This window comes from Carcharodon carcharias, chromosome 15 (assembly GCF_017639515.1).
Source record: "Carcharodon carcharias isolate sCarCar2 chromosome 15, sCarCar2.pri, whole genome shotgun sequence".
Taxonomy (NCBI): Eukaryota; Metazoa; Chordata; class Chondrichthyes; order Lamniformes; family Lamnidae; genus Carcharodon; species Carcharodon carcharias.
This window is the reverse complement of record NC_054481.1, coordinates 27,141,739-27,157,629: the sequence shown is the minus strand read 5'-3', so window position 1 is coordinate 27,157,629 and position 15,891 is coordinate 27,141,739. Positions and strand designations below refer to the sequence as shown.

The window sequence follows — 15,891 nt, the reverse complement described above, 5'->3', positions numbered from 1 at the left end:
GTCTCCAGCTGAACAATACACAAGCAACCCTTTACCTTTCCTCTGGCACTGCACTATGGTGTGTTGACATGTTTTGATAAGGTGCTAAATAAACAAAACGTGCTGGTCAAAGCTTTGAAGAGAGCCGGTGATCAATTATTAGACTATACTATTGTCTGGATTACTTGCAAAAGCATTTAAGGCAATTGGATAGCCTGAGAACATTTAGAAACCAGAACCAAACTCAGGACAGGTGTTCAGTCTCTTTTTCTCTTCTAAACAATGGCTTTGAGCCATGATAGATTGAACTTGAAAAACAGCACAACATCAAACACTGTATACTGCTGGGATGGTACAGCCATAAAGTATAACCACTCTACTACCATACCCTCTGAAACCTTCCTCAGTAGCAATTGCTTTCGAGTGTAACATGTTTAGGAATATTTAACCTATCAATTAGCTCTTCAAAGGAGGGAGTGAATTACCCATGTTACACCACTCATGACTGCAGCAACTGTATATTTGCAGATTTCACAAACTCAATTAAAGTTTTGGGAACAGGAACAATATTTACCTTTTCAAAAAAAGCTTGTATGGCACATATGGGCCATTTATAATACCCTGCACTTGCTACCCTGATTTGAGCTCTGACCAGAGATTCAAAGGACATCCAATTCTACAGTGTGTTGGTCCACTAATACTCAAGACTGTATACTCTTGTACAAAATCCTAATATAAAAGCAAACCAGGAGGAAAAAATACACCCTAAATTTTAAAACATTCCATTAAACAGAAGCACCAACGGACAGTACAATCACATGCAGATCTCTAACCGTATTAACTGTTTATTTAAATCACACAGTAAACATACAGAATAATTATGAATGCAAGCAAGCGGTTCCTCTTTCTCCAACATTTTAACACTTGTTCTTTTTTTAAAAAAAAGCAGATTCATGTGTTTCTTCATTAACAGTCCTCTCCCTGTTGGATTTTGCTGTTCCAAAATAGATGAGCAACATGCATAGAACATAACCTTTAGAAAAATTAAGTAGAAAATACATTGGGATTATGTACATTTTAGATAAGGCGTCTATGGTAGAATTAAACAGAGCACGAGGATATGTGAGGAGTTAATGGCTCCGTGCAGGATTTGGTCTGTTTGGTTTTAAGGCTTCCCAAAATTGAAATCAACAGAGAGGATATATAGGGTCTGTGATCATGCTGCTTAAAACAGGAAGCACAGAGGGATAAGAACTGAGGTAATAAAACTGCTCTTTTACTGAAGGGAGTTAGTCAAGCATTTTCCACATCAAGTATTTATAACTAAAGTTAGCAACATCAATACCACTAATTATGTTCCAGATTATGAAATAACACTTTTGTGTTCAAAACTTAGGAAATGACACGTCCAATATTGCTGTTAAAATTCACAACAAATGAAAATCATCTTTTTAGTCACGTAGAGTTAAGTATAACCATTTCAGAAACATACCAAGTATGTTACATATAAATCCCTTAAAGATATAGGTCAGTAATGTTTGTTAGGACCCAGTTAATGCCTTCAATGAACCACCTCCTCTTTACTCCAAGTTCTTAAGTCTGCTCTCACCACATCAACATTCACTTCCATCCGTTGTTGCGTCTGTACTTAAAACAATTCGGCAAAACCAGCAGAGAGGTCCTTCAAATTCAAGCACCTGTTTCCCCCACTCTCTCTATACCCAGTCAGAGAATACTGAACTTCCCAGTTCGATGCCAACTGTTAACTGCACCTCCATCAAACTGCGGCACACCCTAGTTTTACTGGTAATTTGCTTAGACTTCCAATGCATCTGTTTTAAGTTTAAATATGTAGCAGCAGACATGATTAATTTATTGTACTTAACGTTGACAACAATAAAGCATCTCTGCCACCTTTGAGCTAGTAAGATAATGTGAAAAGCGCATAGAGTAATATAGTTAAAAAACAGGACCAACTAAAGCACCTTTAGCCTTTGAACTGTACAATCCTTTCACATCTTCAGGACCATTCCAAATCATATAACCATTCCAACACCACAGGTCAAAAGCAGCTCTTGTCCCCTAGCAGTTTAAACCACTGACAGTTTATTTGCAGCTACTCTGGAAGAGCTAGGAATAGGTCAGCACTAATTGGATGGTTAAGAGTTCTAGAAAAGTTGTAAACGGTACCAAATGATAGAAAGATACAGTTCCTTCTACGCGTTTAGTGTTTGTAGTGCAACAGATGCATTTCTTTAGTTACACTGGATAATTTGGCAATTTAAATACAATTGAGGAGTGTAAACAGGCAATGGGATGGGGAACGTAGGTAGGAAGGGGACAGAAAATCAATAGAACCTATAAATGATACTCTTCTGTTACATAATACAGTATCTGAAAAATTAAACAGTAGATGCATTCCATAGCGCTGCACAGAGGGATTCTAAAGGAGAGAGGAAAGTAATCACAACAGGGAAAAATATTGGCATATTGAATCGATGCTCTGTGGACCTGGTAAAACTGAAAGTAAAGATTGATTTACAAAATGAAACATTTTCTCTTCTTCTTCTTTACAGGAATAGGACAGAGAACTGCTCTGATTGCTTCATCGAACACGGTCTTAAGACCTCGCTGAGTTAGTGCTGAACATTCCAAATACTTCACTGAACCTGTGGAGCAAACGGTAGACAAAGATCAGCAGGATCGCAGCATTAAAATGAAAAGCTTCTCTAAACGAAATAATGGCATTTGTATCTGTACAAATCATAAATATTGTATCTTCTGATAACTAAAACACTGTTGCAATCACTGGATGGTGGTGATCATTAACTTTGGCTCAATCGCTCTCCTTCCCCAAATGATTGGTACTGAGGCCAGAAGTAGTGCAGATTCAACAGTAGCTTTCTAAACAGAATTGGATATGTGCCTGAAAATGAGAAATTTGCAGGGGAAAGAGTAGGGGAGTGGGACTAATTGGACAGTTCTTTCAAAGAGCTAGCAAGAGCATGATGAGTCGAATGGTATCTGATGTGATTCCAAGTGTACATGCATTTTATATTCCCTACTGTGCCAACTTCAGCCAAGACCACCACCCTCTTTACTGCTGTGTTGCACACTGCTTATAGGATACAATATGTTCCACAGCTGATTAATATCTAGTGTTTGTGTAATTACAGAAATTCCTGCGACACATTTAAAAGCCAAATGAACTACAGCAGCCAACTAAAAATCATTCTGAAGTAAATGTTACACTCTACAGAAAGATCATGGGGCAAACACACACTTTCTAGACGAAATATTAGCTTAAAGACAAAAGTTAGCTAGTTTAAATTCTAGTGAAAACGGGGTGAAATGACCTCAAGTCAGTGAAATTTTTCAAAACAAGATTTGTTAATCTTCAGTGATTACTTCAGCTTGTAATTGACTTCAACTGAACATGTCTTCCAGTTACAGCTCCACGATCCTCAAATCACTATTCACTGATAAATTCCAACACATTAGATTCAAGGCGGATCCAAAGTCTGACAGGAAGTTGCTTGGAAACGTACTTTGAAAAGGCTGGTATCCAAATGTATTAACAATATAAAAGCAATAAACCACAGCCTAAGCTCTAGTTAACTAGAGATTAACTCAAACTTAGCTGGTGGTGAAGAAACAGAAGGAGTTTATTTAATTGGACAAAATTTAACAGCTGCTGACTGAATGAAAAATAAAACTGCTTTGGCCTGATTTAACTTTAACACCAATATCCATATTGAATGTAAAAATAGTGTTGTCTGCAGGAAAGAGAACTCCATCACAAGGGTCCCTCTTAATATCTGAAACCACCTTTAACCCTCCAATATCTCTGCATTCCCTCAAATCTGGTATCTCGCACAGCCCCAATTTCCAACACAGCCTTTAGCAGCAGTCTAACCTGGGGTCAGGAATTTCCTCCCCAGAAGAGAGGCAATGGTGCAGTAGCATTGTCGCTGGACTAGTCCAGAGACCCAGAGTAATGCTCTGGGGACGCGGGTTCGAATCCTGATGCTGACGGTGGAATTTGAATTCAATAAAAATCTGGATTTAAAAGTCTAATGATGACGGGGCCGTTGTGTCACATTTTGCAACAATCTAACATTTTAAAAGCAGTTTTAGAACCTGCTGGTAGAATAATGAGAGATGTGACAGTGCAAGTTAACAGGGTCATGGGAGGAAACTCATACCAATCTCTTTTGCCATAGCAAGGCCCTGGGGATAGGTGATAGGAGTCAGTTTCTTTTCCCTCAGCTTTTCAATTGTGTCCTTGTCATCCCGCAGATCAAGCTTGGTGCCCACCAGGATGATGGGTGTATTCGGACAATGATGCCTCACTTCTGGGTACCACTAGGGGTATAAACACACAGCGTTTATTAAAAAACAGGAGCAGAAATAAGTCATACTGCCCCTCAAACCTCCTCTGCCATTCAGTGATGTCAAGACTGATCTTTCACCTCTATTCCGCTTTTCTACTCTATCCCCATATCCTGTAAATATCCTCAATGACTGAGCATCCGATATCCTGAGGTAGCGAAGTCCAAAGATTCACAACTGTCAGTGAATATTTAACTTACAATTTGTCATCTTCACAGCCCTTTTTAAACAGGGTTCCAACACTGCCTTGTACCCTCAGGCATCCAGAAGAAGATGAGACACAAGGTATGTGAAACAAGCGCTCAGTGAAGAGAAGCTTGGCAACACACACCAGACTGCCCAGTCCTGGCACATCACAGCAAAGGTGTCAGACAGGATGTGACCTATTGCTAGGCCGTCCAAACTAATTTAGATCTTTGTGGCCAATGAAGGAGAACTTGGCCCCATCAGCCAGGGTTGAAATCGAACTCAGATCTCAAGAATTGAAAAGTTTGCCTCTAACTGACGGCAGCAGCCAGTGCACCGTCTCTCCGCCGCACCCCCCCTCCAAAATCTGAGGGTATTTCCAATGTACTGCATTGTCATGAGCATTTCATGTGAAACTGCTATGCATCTTGTTGACGGATAGCTTTCTCAAATAACATGACCAGTGCAGGATGATAAATTCTTATGCTGGCAGATTGAAATAAACCAGCATTGCCCAACCCTTCGTAGGGCGACAGTGAGAGAGTTCGAATAATTGAGTAGAATTCCTGGCAGAGTTGTGCCATTTTTTAAGCCGGCACTTTCCAAACCCCAGTACAAACCCCACATTTTAACCGAGGTGGCAACAACTGAACAGCAGCTGTTGAAATTGACTGCATTGAAACCACTGCTATCCTGTACTGAACCGTTGCTTACCTTGGCCCGGACATTTTCAAAGGATGCTGGGCTCACCAGCGAGAAGCAGATTAGAAACACATCCTGCAGAAGAACAAGAAGCAACTATTATTATTTTGGTAGAGACCTTTTGTTTTTTAAAAAGGATCTGAAAATCCAGGTATTTACTAAAAAAAAATGAAGCCACAAGGTTATTGGGTTAAATCTAAAGAATTTTGCTATACAAAAATCAAAGAACATGAATATTAATTAATACACACCATCTTAAAATGGTCAGTTATGTTAAAAATAAAAGTATAATGAATTCACTTACTTGTAATCTAAACCAAGTCTAAATCATAGTTTCTTCTACACCCATCAGATTTACACCCCTAAGAAACTCATTCAGATATTTATCAAAAATTTTTACAGATTTCAGAATTATTACAGCGCAGAAAGAGGCCATTTGGCCCATCGTGTCTGCACAGGCTCTCTAAATGGATACCTAGTGCTGTTCCCCTGCCCCTTCCCCGTAACTCTACACACTCTTCCTTTTGATGGAGTCCCTTTAGAAACTCAGTCAGCAACTTGGTTTGCAAATTTTGTGGAAAGTAATTTAAATAGAACAGCCTGCATTGCCTTTGCATTCACACAACTGCACATTGTAAACTGGAAGCTTAACTGCTTGGTCCGAGTACTGCTTCGAAGATCTGTTTAACGGTTGGGATTTCTTGGGCCTTCTGATTACTTCCAGCAAGGTTTTCCCTTAGAATCTCCTCCAACTGTCCTAAGTTGCAAACTCCCCTTTCAACATAGGTATCACCAGCATCTTACATGTAGCCGCCTTGGGTCAGAACTCTCCCGGTTCTAATGTTCTTTAACTCTGGAGTTTTGCATCCAAATATTTCTTGCTTGCGCTCTCTCAGCTTGGTTATACCAGAAGTCCAGCTCACTGTTAGGAGGCCTTCAGTTAACATGAGGTTTAAACTCTTTTAGCCAACACAGAAAATTTCAACTGAACTGTTTGAGAGAGATGTTTTCTCTTCTGCAGACACTTTGTTCTCCAACCTAAAACCTTGAACACAATCACACCGCTATAATTAACTTATGTTGATTCCTTTTTCTTCTATTATTTATCTCCCAGGCAACCCAGTTACACAATCATTTAACAGAAGCCAAATGCTTTGCTAGAAATCATATCCTTTGGAATCCGAGCTCTTTAAGGGACCATCATACCAACAAATTTCAGTCTTTTCCCCACAAAAACATATGGGCCGCCACACAACACCACCACTATTAACTATTCACTATCCTTCACCCCTACAGAGACAGCCCTCCATATCTCACACAAGTGGCTGTTCATGTGCCAGCCAAGAGAGGCTTCAGGTTATTGGTCCAAGGAGGGTTCGGGAGTGCACACAGGACAGACGAAACATCTGAATCCAAGCTGGAACTTGTTTCAAACAAAACCACACCCTTTCTGGTAACTGCTGCAATCATTCCAGAAAGAAAGACTTGCATTTATATAGTGCCTTTCACAGCCTCAGGACATCAAGAGAAACAGCCCATGAGGTATTTTTGAAGTGTAGTCACTGTTGTTATATCAGAAATATAGCAGCCAAGTCGCATGCATCAAAATCCCACAAATGGCAATGAAATCTGATCTTGTGATTTTGGTAAGAGATGAATATTGGCCTCCAGGACACTGAACTCCCAAGCTCTTTTTCAAATAGTATTGTTGGACATTCTACATAGAATATATACAATAAAGAAATTGGTCATTTGGCCCAATGAATCGATACTTATACTCACTTGAGCCTGAATTTCACATTCTGAGAGGGCAGATAGGGCTTTGGCTTAACATCTCATCCAGAGGATGACTTGTTACCGCTTCCTTGGTACTGCCCCTCCGACTGGGCAACGCTCCCTCGGTACTGCCCCTCCAACCGGGCAGCGCTCCCTCGGTACTGCCCCTCCGACCGGGCAACGCTCCCTCAGTACTGCCCCTCCGACCGGGCAACGCTCCCTCGGTACTGCCCCTCCGACCGGGCAACGCTCCCTCGGTACTGCCCCTCCGACCGGGCAACGCTCCCTCGGTACTGCCCCTCCGACCGGGCAACGCTCCCTCAGTACTGCCCCTCTGACCAGGCATCGCTCCCTCGGTACTGCCTCCCCCACCCCTGACCGGGCAACACTCCCTCGGTACTGGACACAGTGCCAGCCTGGATTATGTGCACACGTCTCTGGAGTGGGACTTGAACCCATGACTTTCCGACTCAAGAGGCAACAGTATTACTGACTGGAACCCTGTTATTCCCCCATCACCCCTCCCAAGTCTGGGCATGCTGGGTTCGAATGGAGAGCTGTCACCACCATGACTGAGATCACCTCACTTATCAGAGACGTGGGATATAATTCAGTGAGTATATGTGCCCACTCAGCTATCCATCCTACACTCCTGAAACAAACACAAAAATAGCCGGAAAAACTCAACAGGTCTGACAGCATCTGCAGAGAGGAACACAGTTAACGTTTCGAGTCCGTATGACTCTTCATCAGAACTCCTGAAATATGGTGGGGTTGACATTGCTACTTTAAACACTGTCAAACCTAATGAAAGACAAGCACTGAGCAAGATTGTACTTGCCCTAAAAACAAACAATGCAGCAACTATGTTTGCTTACAAAGGATTGGAGCAGGAAATACAAGTTACAACACAGCATTGGCTGAGCAACGAAGCCAATTAAACCTCGAGGCTATGTGTCAACCACAAAGGATTGAAATAAACCTTGACCCATATTCACACTGCACCCATCCTTGACCCATACATAATTAGCATTCATATATCGCTTTTAACATAAGAAATGGCAATTCACAGCAGGACTATCAGCTAAAATCTAACTGAGCCACATAAGATATTAGGGTAGAAATGCCTGGTCAAAGAGGTAGATTTTAAGGAGTGTCTTAAAAGAAGAGGGGTCGAGAGGCGGAGAGGCATTGGATGGAATTCCATAGAGCTCAGACAAATGTAGGCTTGGCCACAAATGCTGGAACAATTAAAATTGGGATGCACAAGAGTTGGAGATATCATGAAGGGTTTTAGAGCTCGAGGAGGTAACAGAGATTGTAAGGTGCGAGACCATGGAGGGATTTGAAAACAAGAAATTTAAAACTGAGATGCTGCTCGACCAGGAGCCAAGATAGATCAGCGAACAGGGTGATGGGTGAATGGGATTTGGTGAAAGACACAGACAGCAAAATTTTAGGCCCTACATTTCAGTCAGGGGAAAAAAAAATAAGCAGTACTTACAAATGCAGATCATTATGCCACAGCAAGGAGGAAATGAAGTTCTCATGGGAAATTCCACATTACTGAACATGTTTACTTCCAGTCTTTAAGGTTCAGGTTAACGCCTCCTGTCGCTACATTCTCAGTCATTAGTGACTGTGCAGAATGTAAACAATGTTTATTAGATAATGAAGCCAATAACTGTCCTCAGATCCACTTCACCACTACCCTGACACCCACTCTCCTCTGTCTCCCAAACCCTGATACACGCCCACTCCACCCCTACCCTCACCTCACTGCTGCACCAAACTACACCCATGTCCTCCTATCCCCATTTCTGGCCCTGAACTCTCAAGGCAGTGTTCCAGTAACTATCACTTGTGACTGTTACACACACTACTCACTGTCTGAGGGTAGGAAAGCGGACGCAGACGATCATAATCTTCTTGACCAGCAGTGTCCCAAAGCCCCAGGTTCACGGGCTTCCCATCAACCATCACGTTGGCAGAATAGTTGTCAAAGCTGCAGAAAGAGCAGAGATTTTAAACCTGCAAAAAAGATGCCTAGGAGCATCTTCATCAGCACCAACCCCTGTTCATACACTCCAATGGTACTTAAACCTTGCCTCCCTCGCACTCCCCACCACACCACCCACCCCTCCCCACACTGCACCCACCTCCCGCACTGTGCCCACCTCCTGCTCAATTTCACCCCAAATACCCAAACACACCTCCTCCATTCCACTTTCCCCACGACGTCTGCCCCTCAGCACTATTGTTTTCCATAGCTGCATCTATAACCCTCACATCAATACACTCTCCCTTTCAAATGGTATCCCGTGAAGAATATTCAGTTGCAATGGGAAAGGGTTACGTTGCTACACAAAACCCCTGCCATGCCCAGACCCTGGTGAATAAAATGGTCCAATGACTCACACAGTAGGGATGTATTCTCCTGGGAAGGCATTGGTCGTGTAACTGATGAGCAAGCAGGTCTTACCCACTGCGCTGTAAGGAAAGAGATGATTGGAATTAGACAGCACTGTTCCCCATTCCCAACTTCTCTGCTCCAATAGTGTTTGCGTAAACAGAGAAAGAGCAGCATCCGCTCATGGCTTCATCAATTATAAACCATATGCTGCTCAATTTAACAACAGAGTCTGCACCGGTTCAAAGCACTTTAGCTGTAAGAACTTTAAAAATAGACACGTTACAAAAGGTAGATTATGTTGCAACAGTGAGCACAAAACCTTAGCGTTAACCTCACTCTAGAAACCACAAGAATTAATCCTGATGCTGTCACAGAGACAGGCAGCAGGGCCCATTTTAACAACTGAAGCGATCTAGTAGGAGCAGTTGCTAAGGCTCAGGAGTTGAGGGGAGTTGGGGTTGGAGAAAGGGAAGCAATCAAAAGGTCTTTTATCTTACAAAGAGCAGGTAAGATATGAAAGTGTGTTGGTGGTGGTGGCGGTATGCAATTCCAGAACTTAGGACCAATAGTAGGCAAAGAAGTGGGGGACTTTTACTAACAGTCCAAACAATAAGAAACTGGCTGTTTATACAGGGATATAATCAGTAATAGTACCAAAACCTTGAGACCTCCTCAAAGGGTGGGCAATACCTGATTTTTTACTGTGCTTACCTATAACTGGGGCAGAGACCCAACACTCTGGCATTTAACCACAGAGGTTATAGAACCATATACAGTATATTATTTTAAGTGCATATTGTTATGAAGTATATGAAAGTCATGACTTGATGGATTTTTCACTTAAATATATACCATATACACATGTAATTATATACCAGGAAGAGCAGTTAAAACAAACAGTTAAACTAATTAGACAATTTGGCTGAACCCTAAAGGGAATTGGTTCAAGAACAGTCTAACCAACAACAGAGATATGCGCAGTGCACCAGAACAAACACTCAATCATTCAGAAAAAGATCCTGTAGGTTTATTTTGGGAAATTATCAAACCAGTTTATTTCTCAGAAGCCAACACCAAGATCAGTGCTCAGCAACAAGTGTCAACATGGTTTATGATTTGTTTTCACTCAAAGAGAAACCATGCAATCTGATTTCCTTGCCCCAGTGAAGCAACCAACCACGAACTGTGTGCACTGCTTTCGACTGATTCTTGTGTCAATTTACAAAGGTCAGTTGGCGACAGACGGCCATGAGTGGTGGTTAGAGAGACACTGAATATCCCAGGGATGATCAGTGCATCTAAAAGAGCAACAAAAAACCAATTCTTGAGGGAGTCAGGAGCAGGATCAACACAAGCTGATATATTAGTAGGGAGTGAGCTAGTGAGCTAACTTATAAGGAGGGAGGCAGAACAAGAAATGAGTGGGATTAGGTTTTCCAATCCTTCAAGCCTGCCCAGCCATTCAATATCATGGGTGATCCTCAACTTCAACTCCACCTTCCTGCACTATCTCCATTTCCCTAGATTTCCTCAGAGCCCAAAAATCCATCGACCTCTGTCATGAATGCACTCACCAACTGAGCATCCACAGCTCTCTGGGGTAGAAAATTCCAAAGATGCACAAACCTGAGTGAAGATATTTCTCATCTCAGTTCAAAATAATCAACCCCTTATGTTTAGACCCCTTGTTCTTGATTCACCAGCCATGGAAATCCACTTTATTGAAAGGCATTACATTCTGAGGAGTTGACAAGGCAGCTGCTGATAGACCACACGCCCCTACCCACCCCGATTCCTCTAAACTCCAGGGAATAGTGGCCTAGTTTCTTCATAGGACAAACCTCTCATCCCAGGATCAGGGTGGGGAAAGGGGGCGGGGGATTATTTTTCTCTTCCAAAGTGCAGAACCGGATATTTCTCCACATTAAATTCCAGCTGCCGCTTTCGCGCCAGATTTATAACCCTGGGCGGCTTCTTTATGTCCCTGAGTTACTGGCTCGCCGAGTGATCCCAGCGGACATGAGAGCAGCCGGGACCGGCTCCGAGACAGCTGCAGGGGGGCGGGTGGGCGGGGGGGCGGAGCGGGAGGCCGGAGCCTGGGGGGTGGGGGTGGCGGCGGGAGTCGGAGTCAGGGACTCGCAGCACAGACCCTGATCCGGGGAGAAGCCAAGGCGCCGACACTTACCCATCGCCGACCACCACACACTTTATCGCCTGCATCGGTCCCGCACTCCGTCTCGCTCGGCCTCGCCGACTGACCGGAAACCCGCCCGGACCCACCCCACTTCCGGATCCGGTCGCTGATGCATGAAGTAGAAACCGCAGCTCCTGGAGTCACTGCCCCCCCGCGGCTCCTGGAGTCACTGACCCCCACCCACCCCCTCGGCGGCTCCAAAATTCACTGATTCCCCCCACCCTCCGCGGCTCCTGGAGTCACTGCCCCCAACGGCTCCTGGAGTCACTGCCCCCCCGCGGTTCCTGGAGTCACTGCCCCCCCCCGCGGTTCCTGGAGTCACTGCACACCCCCCCCCCCCCCCCCGCCCAGCTCCCAGAGTAACTGCCCCCCCGCAGCTCCTGGAGACTCTGCACCCCCGGGCTCCGAGAGTCACTGCGCCCCCCGCGGTTCCTGGTAACTGCCCCCGCCCCCCCCCCCCCCCCCCCCCGCGGTTCCTGGAGTCACTGCTCGCCACCCCCCCGCCCCCCGCGGATCCAGGAGTCACTGCCCCCACGCGGCTCCTGGAGACACTGCACCTTCGGGCTCCGAGAGTCACTGTCCCCAACGGCTCCAGGAGTCACTGCCCCCCCGCGGCTCCTGGAGTCACTGCCCCCGACCGATCCTGGAATCACTGCCACCCCGCGGCTCCTGGAGACACTGCACCCCCCGGTCTCCGATTGTCACCCCCCCCCCCCCCCCCCCCCCCGTGGCTCCGACAATCATTCCTCCCCCCCGCGGCTCCTGGAGTCACTGACTCCCCGCGGGTCCGAGATTCACTGACCCCCCCCCACTCCTTCCGCGGCTCCGAGAGTCACTGCCCCCCTGCGGCTTCTGGAGTCACTGCAGCACCACCCAGACTCACTTGCAGCGCCATCTCGTGGCTTTCAGAGTCAATGGCATCCAATGCACCTGCTCAGGATTACAACATCGCCACCCTGTGGCGTCTAGAGTTACTGTAACAAGCACCCGAAACACTGGAGTGTCACTCCGAGTCACAACAGCATCCATGATATCCAGAGCTTGGCCTAAATAGCCAAGTGGTTATGGTACTGGGTTTATAACCCCAAGATCAAGAGTCCAAATCTCACAATGGCAAACTATGAAACAATGTAACTTCATCTGAAACAGATGGAACCGGGTTTGTACTCGAAAGAGTTACTGAGCATGGAAGGCAGATTAGACTTATATATCCATGATATCCAGAGCAATGTCACCCTTTCATACAGGGAGTCGCTGTACTGCCATTTTGTGGTCTAGAGTCAGAGGATGGAGAAGCTGGGGCTGTTCTTATAGAAGTCGAGAGCCGGTTAAGAGGAGATTTGATAGAGGTGTTCAAAAACATGAGGGGTTTGGACAGAGTAGACAGAGGGAATCTTCCTGCTGGTGGAAGGATTGAGAACCAGAGGACAATTTAAGGTGATTGACAAAAGAAAATGAACCAACTTGAGGAAAATCTTTTTCTATGCAGCAAGTGATTAAGACTTGCCTCATCTTCTGACTAGGGACTTTACAGCCTTCCGGACTGAATACTGAATTCAACAACTTTAGGTCGTGAGCTCCCTCCCCCATCCCCACCCCCTTTCTGTTTCCCCCTTCCTTTTTTTTTCCAATAAATTATAAAGATTTTCCTTTTCCCACCTATTTCCATTATAAAAAAAAACCCCACTAGAGCTATACCTTGAGTGCCCTACCATCCATTCTTAATTAGCACATTCGTTTAGATAATATCACCAACTTTAACTTTAACACCTATGTGTTCTATTGTACTATTGTCGTTGACATCTTTTGATGATCTGCTTCTATCACTGCTTGTTTGTCCCTACAACCACACCACCCCCCCTCCACCTCTCTGTCTCTCTATCTCTCCGCCCCCCACACACACACCTTAAAACAGCTTATATTTCAACTCTTTCTTGGACTCAAACTCAAGTTCTGTGGAAGGGTCATGAGGACTCGAAACGTCAACTTTTTTCTTCTCCGCCAATGCTGCCAGACCTGCTGAGTTTTTCCAGGTAATTCTGTTTTTGTTTTGGATTTCCAGCATCCACAGTTTTTTTGTTTTTATCTCTGTGTTTAATTGACTGCCACTGCTCTTCAAGAAATGCCTACCTCCTTGAAGAAGTTCTGTTCCTCTCTGCAACAAGATTTCCGTATCTCTCTGTTGCCTTGTTCACCTTCATTGCTTTCCATTTCCCTCCTGGTGTTTGACAAGGTGTTTACTAAAACCCGCTTTCACAGCCATATCTCCTTTCTCAGTGACTGTCTCCGTCTCCGACTTACCCCACGTGGATTTCAACTGAAATTCCACCCCTCATGTTTCGAACCCACCCAGGATTACAGGTATCTCCGGGACATAAAACGTTTCTCGGACTGCTGTTCCCGTCACATTCTGAAATCCACTGTCAGTGCCATGCGCCGCCATATGAACACACTCGACCTCTCCCTCCAGCAGCACCGCCGTACCCTTTCTCAAAGCTGCGCGTGCCACCAGTTTCATTTTATCCTTCGGCTCATCCGACGTCTCAACAAGAAACTTTTTCTCTTTCTCTCAAGTGCTAAGGAACGCAAGCTCCAACAACTCATCGACACCAACACCCATCTAGGACCCTCCACCCCTGCTTGTCCCTCCGTCCCCACCCTTTCTTCCAGTCCGAACCCCAGCCGTGTATTCACTATACCCCCTGACCTTCCCCTCTCCGATGCTGAACGTTCAGTGCTCAGCAAAGGACTTAGTTTCATACCCTTACGCCCTCACCCCAATGAATTTCGGGCTCGGCATGATACTGAACTCTTCTTCCGCCGTCTTCGTCTCCGGGCTCACTTCTTTGGGCAGGAGTCCTCTCCCAGTTCAACGGATCCTTTTACCCATCTCCAATATTCTCCCTCCACCTGGACCCCTCCCTCTGGATTCTTACCTTCTCTCGATCTTTCCATTGAGAACTGTCGGCGCAACATTAGTCGTCTCAATTTCTCTGCTCCTCTCACCCATTCTAACCTGTCTCTCTCTGAACTTACTGCACTCAATTCTCTCAGGTCCAACCCTGACATTGTCATCAAACCCGCTGACAAGGGTGGTGCTGTTGTTGTCTGGCGCACTGACCTCTACCTCGCGGAGGCTGAGCGTCAACTCGCAGACACTTCCTCCTACCTCTCCCTGGACCATGACCCCACCACTGAACATCAAGCCATTGTTTCCAGGACTGTCACTGACCTCATCTCCTCTGGGGATCTCCCTCCCACAGCTTCCAACCTGATAGTCGCCCAACCTCGGACGGCCCGCTTCTATCTCCTACCCAAAATCCACAAACAGAACTGCCCCAGTAGACCGATCGTCTCAGCTTGCTCCTGCCCCACAGAACTCATTTCTCGTTATCTTGACTCCCTTCTCTCTCCCCTTGTCCAGTCCCTTCCCACCTACATCCGTGATTCCTCTGACACCTTACGTCACATCAACAATTTCCAATTCCCTGGCCCCTACCGCTTCCTCTTCACCATGGACGTCCAATCCCTCTACACCTCCATCCCCCACCAGGATGGTCTGAGGGCCCTTAGCTTCTTCCTCGAACAGAGGCCCGAACAATCCCCATCCACCACTACTCTCCTCCGTCTGGCTGAACTTGTTCTCACACTGAACTATTTCTCCTTCAACTCCTCTCACTTCCTCCAAATAAAAGGTGTGGCTATGGGTACCCGCATGGGCCCCAGCTATGCCTGTCTCTTTATGGGGTATGTGGAACATTCCTTGTTGCAGTCCTACTCCGGCCCCCTTCCACAACTCTTTCTCCGGTACATCGATGATTACTTCGGTGCCGCTTCATGCTCTCGTCAGGACTTGGAAAAATTTATTAATTTTGCTTCCAATCTCCACCCCTCCATCATTTTCACATGGTCCATCTCTGACACTTCCCTTCCCTTCCTTGACCTCTCTGTCTCAATCTCTGGTGATAGACTGTCCACCAATATCCATTACAAACCCACCGACTCCCACAGCTATCTCGACTACAGCTCCTCACACCCCGCTTCCTGTAAGGACTCCATCCCATTCTCTCAGTTCCTTCGCCTCTGTCGCATCTGTTCCGATGATGCTACCTTCAAAAACAGTTCCTCTGACATGTCCTCCTTCTTCCTTAACCGAGGTTTTCCACCTATGGTCGTTGACAGGGCCCTCAACCGTGTCCGGCCCATCTCCCGCGCATCCGCCCTCACGCCTTCTCCTCCCTCCCAGAAA

The 15,891-nt window shown here is 45.6% G+C and overlaps 1 protein-coding gene across 1 annotated transcript; it reads right to left on the bottom strand.

Moving 5' to 3' along the window:
- Positions 1–808: 808 nt before the first annotated feature.
- On the bottom strand, positions 809–11,789 carry LOC121288666 (ras-related C3 botulinum toxin substrate 1). Its single transcript, XM_041207367.1, has 6 exons — positions 11,634–11,789; positions 9,454–9,525; positions 8,923–9,040; positions 5,272–5,334; positions 4,185–4,344; positions 809–2,648 (listed from the first exon to the last, which is right to left on the bottom strand). Exons 1-6 carry the CDS (start codon positions 11,666–11,668, stop codon positions 2,518–2,520), a joined length of 579 nt encoding a protein of 192 aa, XP_041063301.1. The 5' UTR covers positions 11,669–11,789; the 3' UTR covers positions 809–2,517.
- Between the last annotated feature and the right edge of the window lie 4,102 nt (positions 11,790–15,891).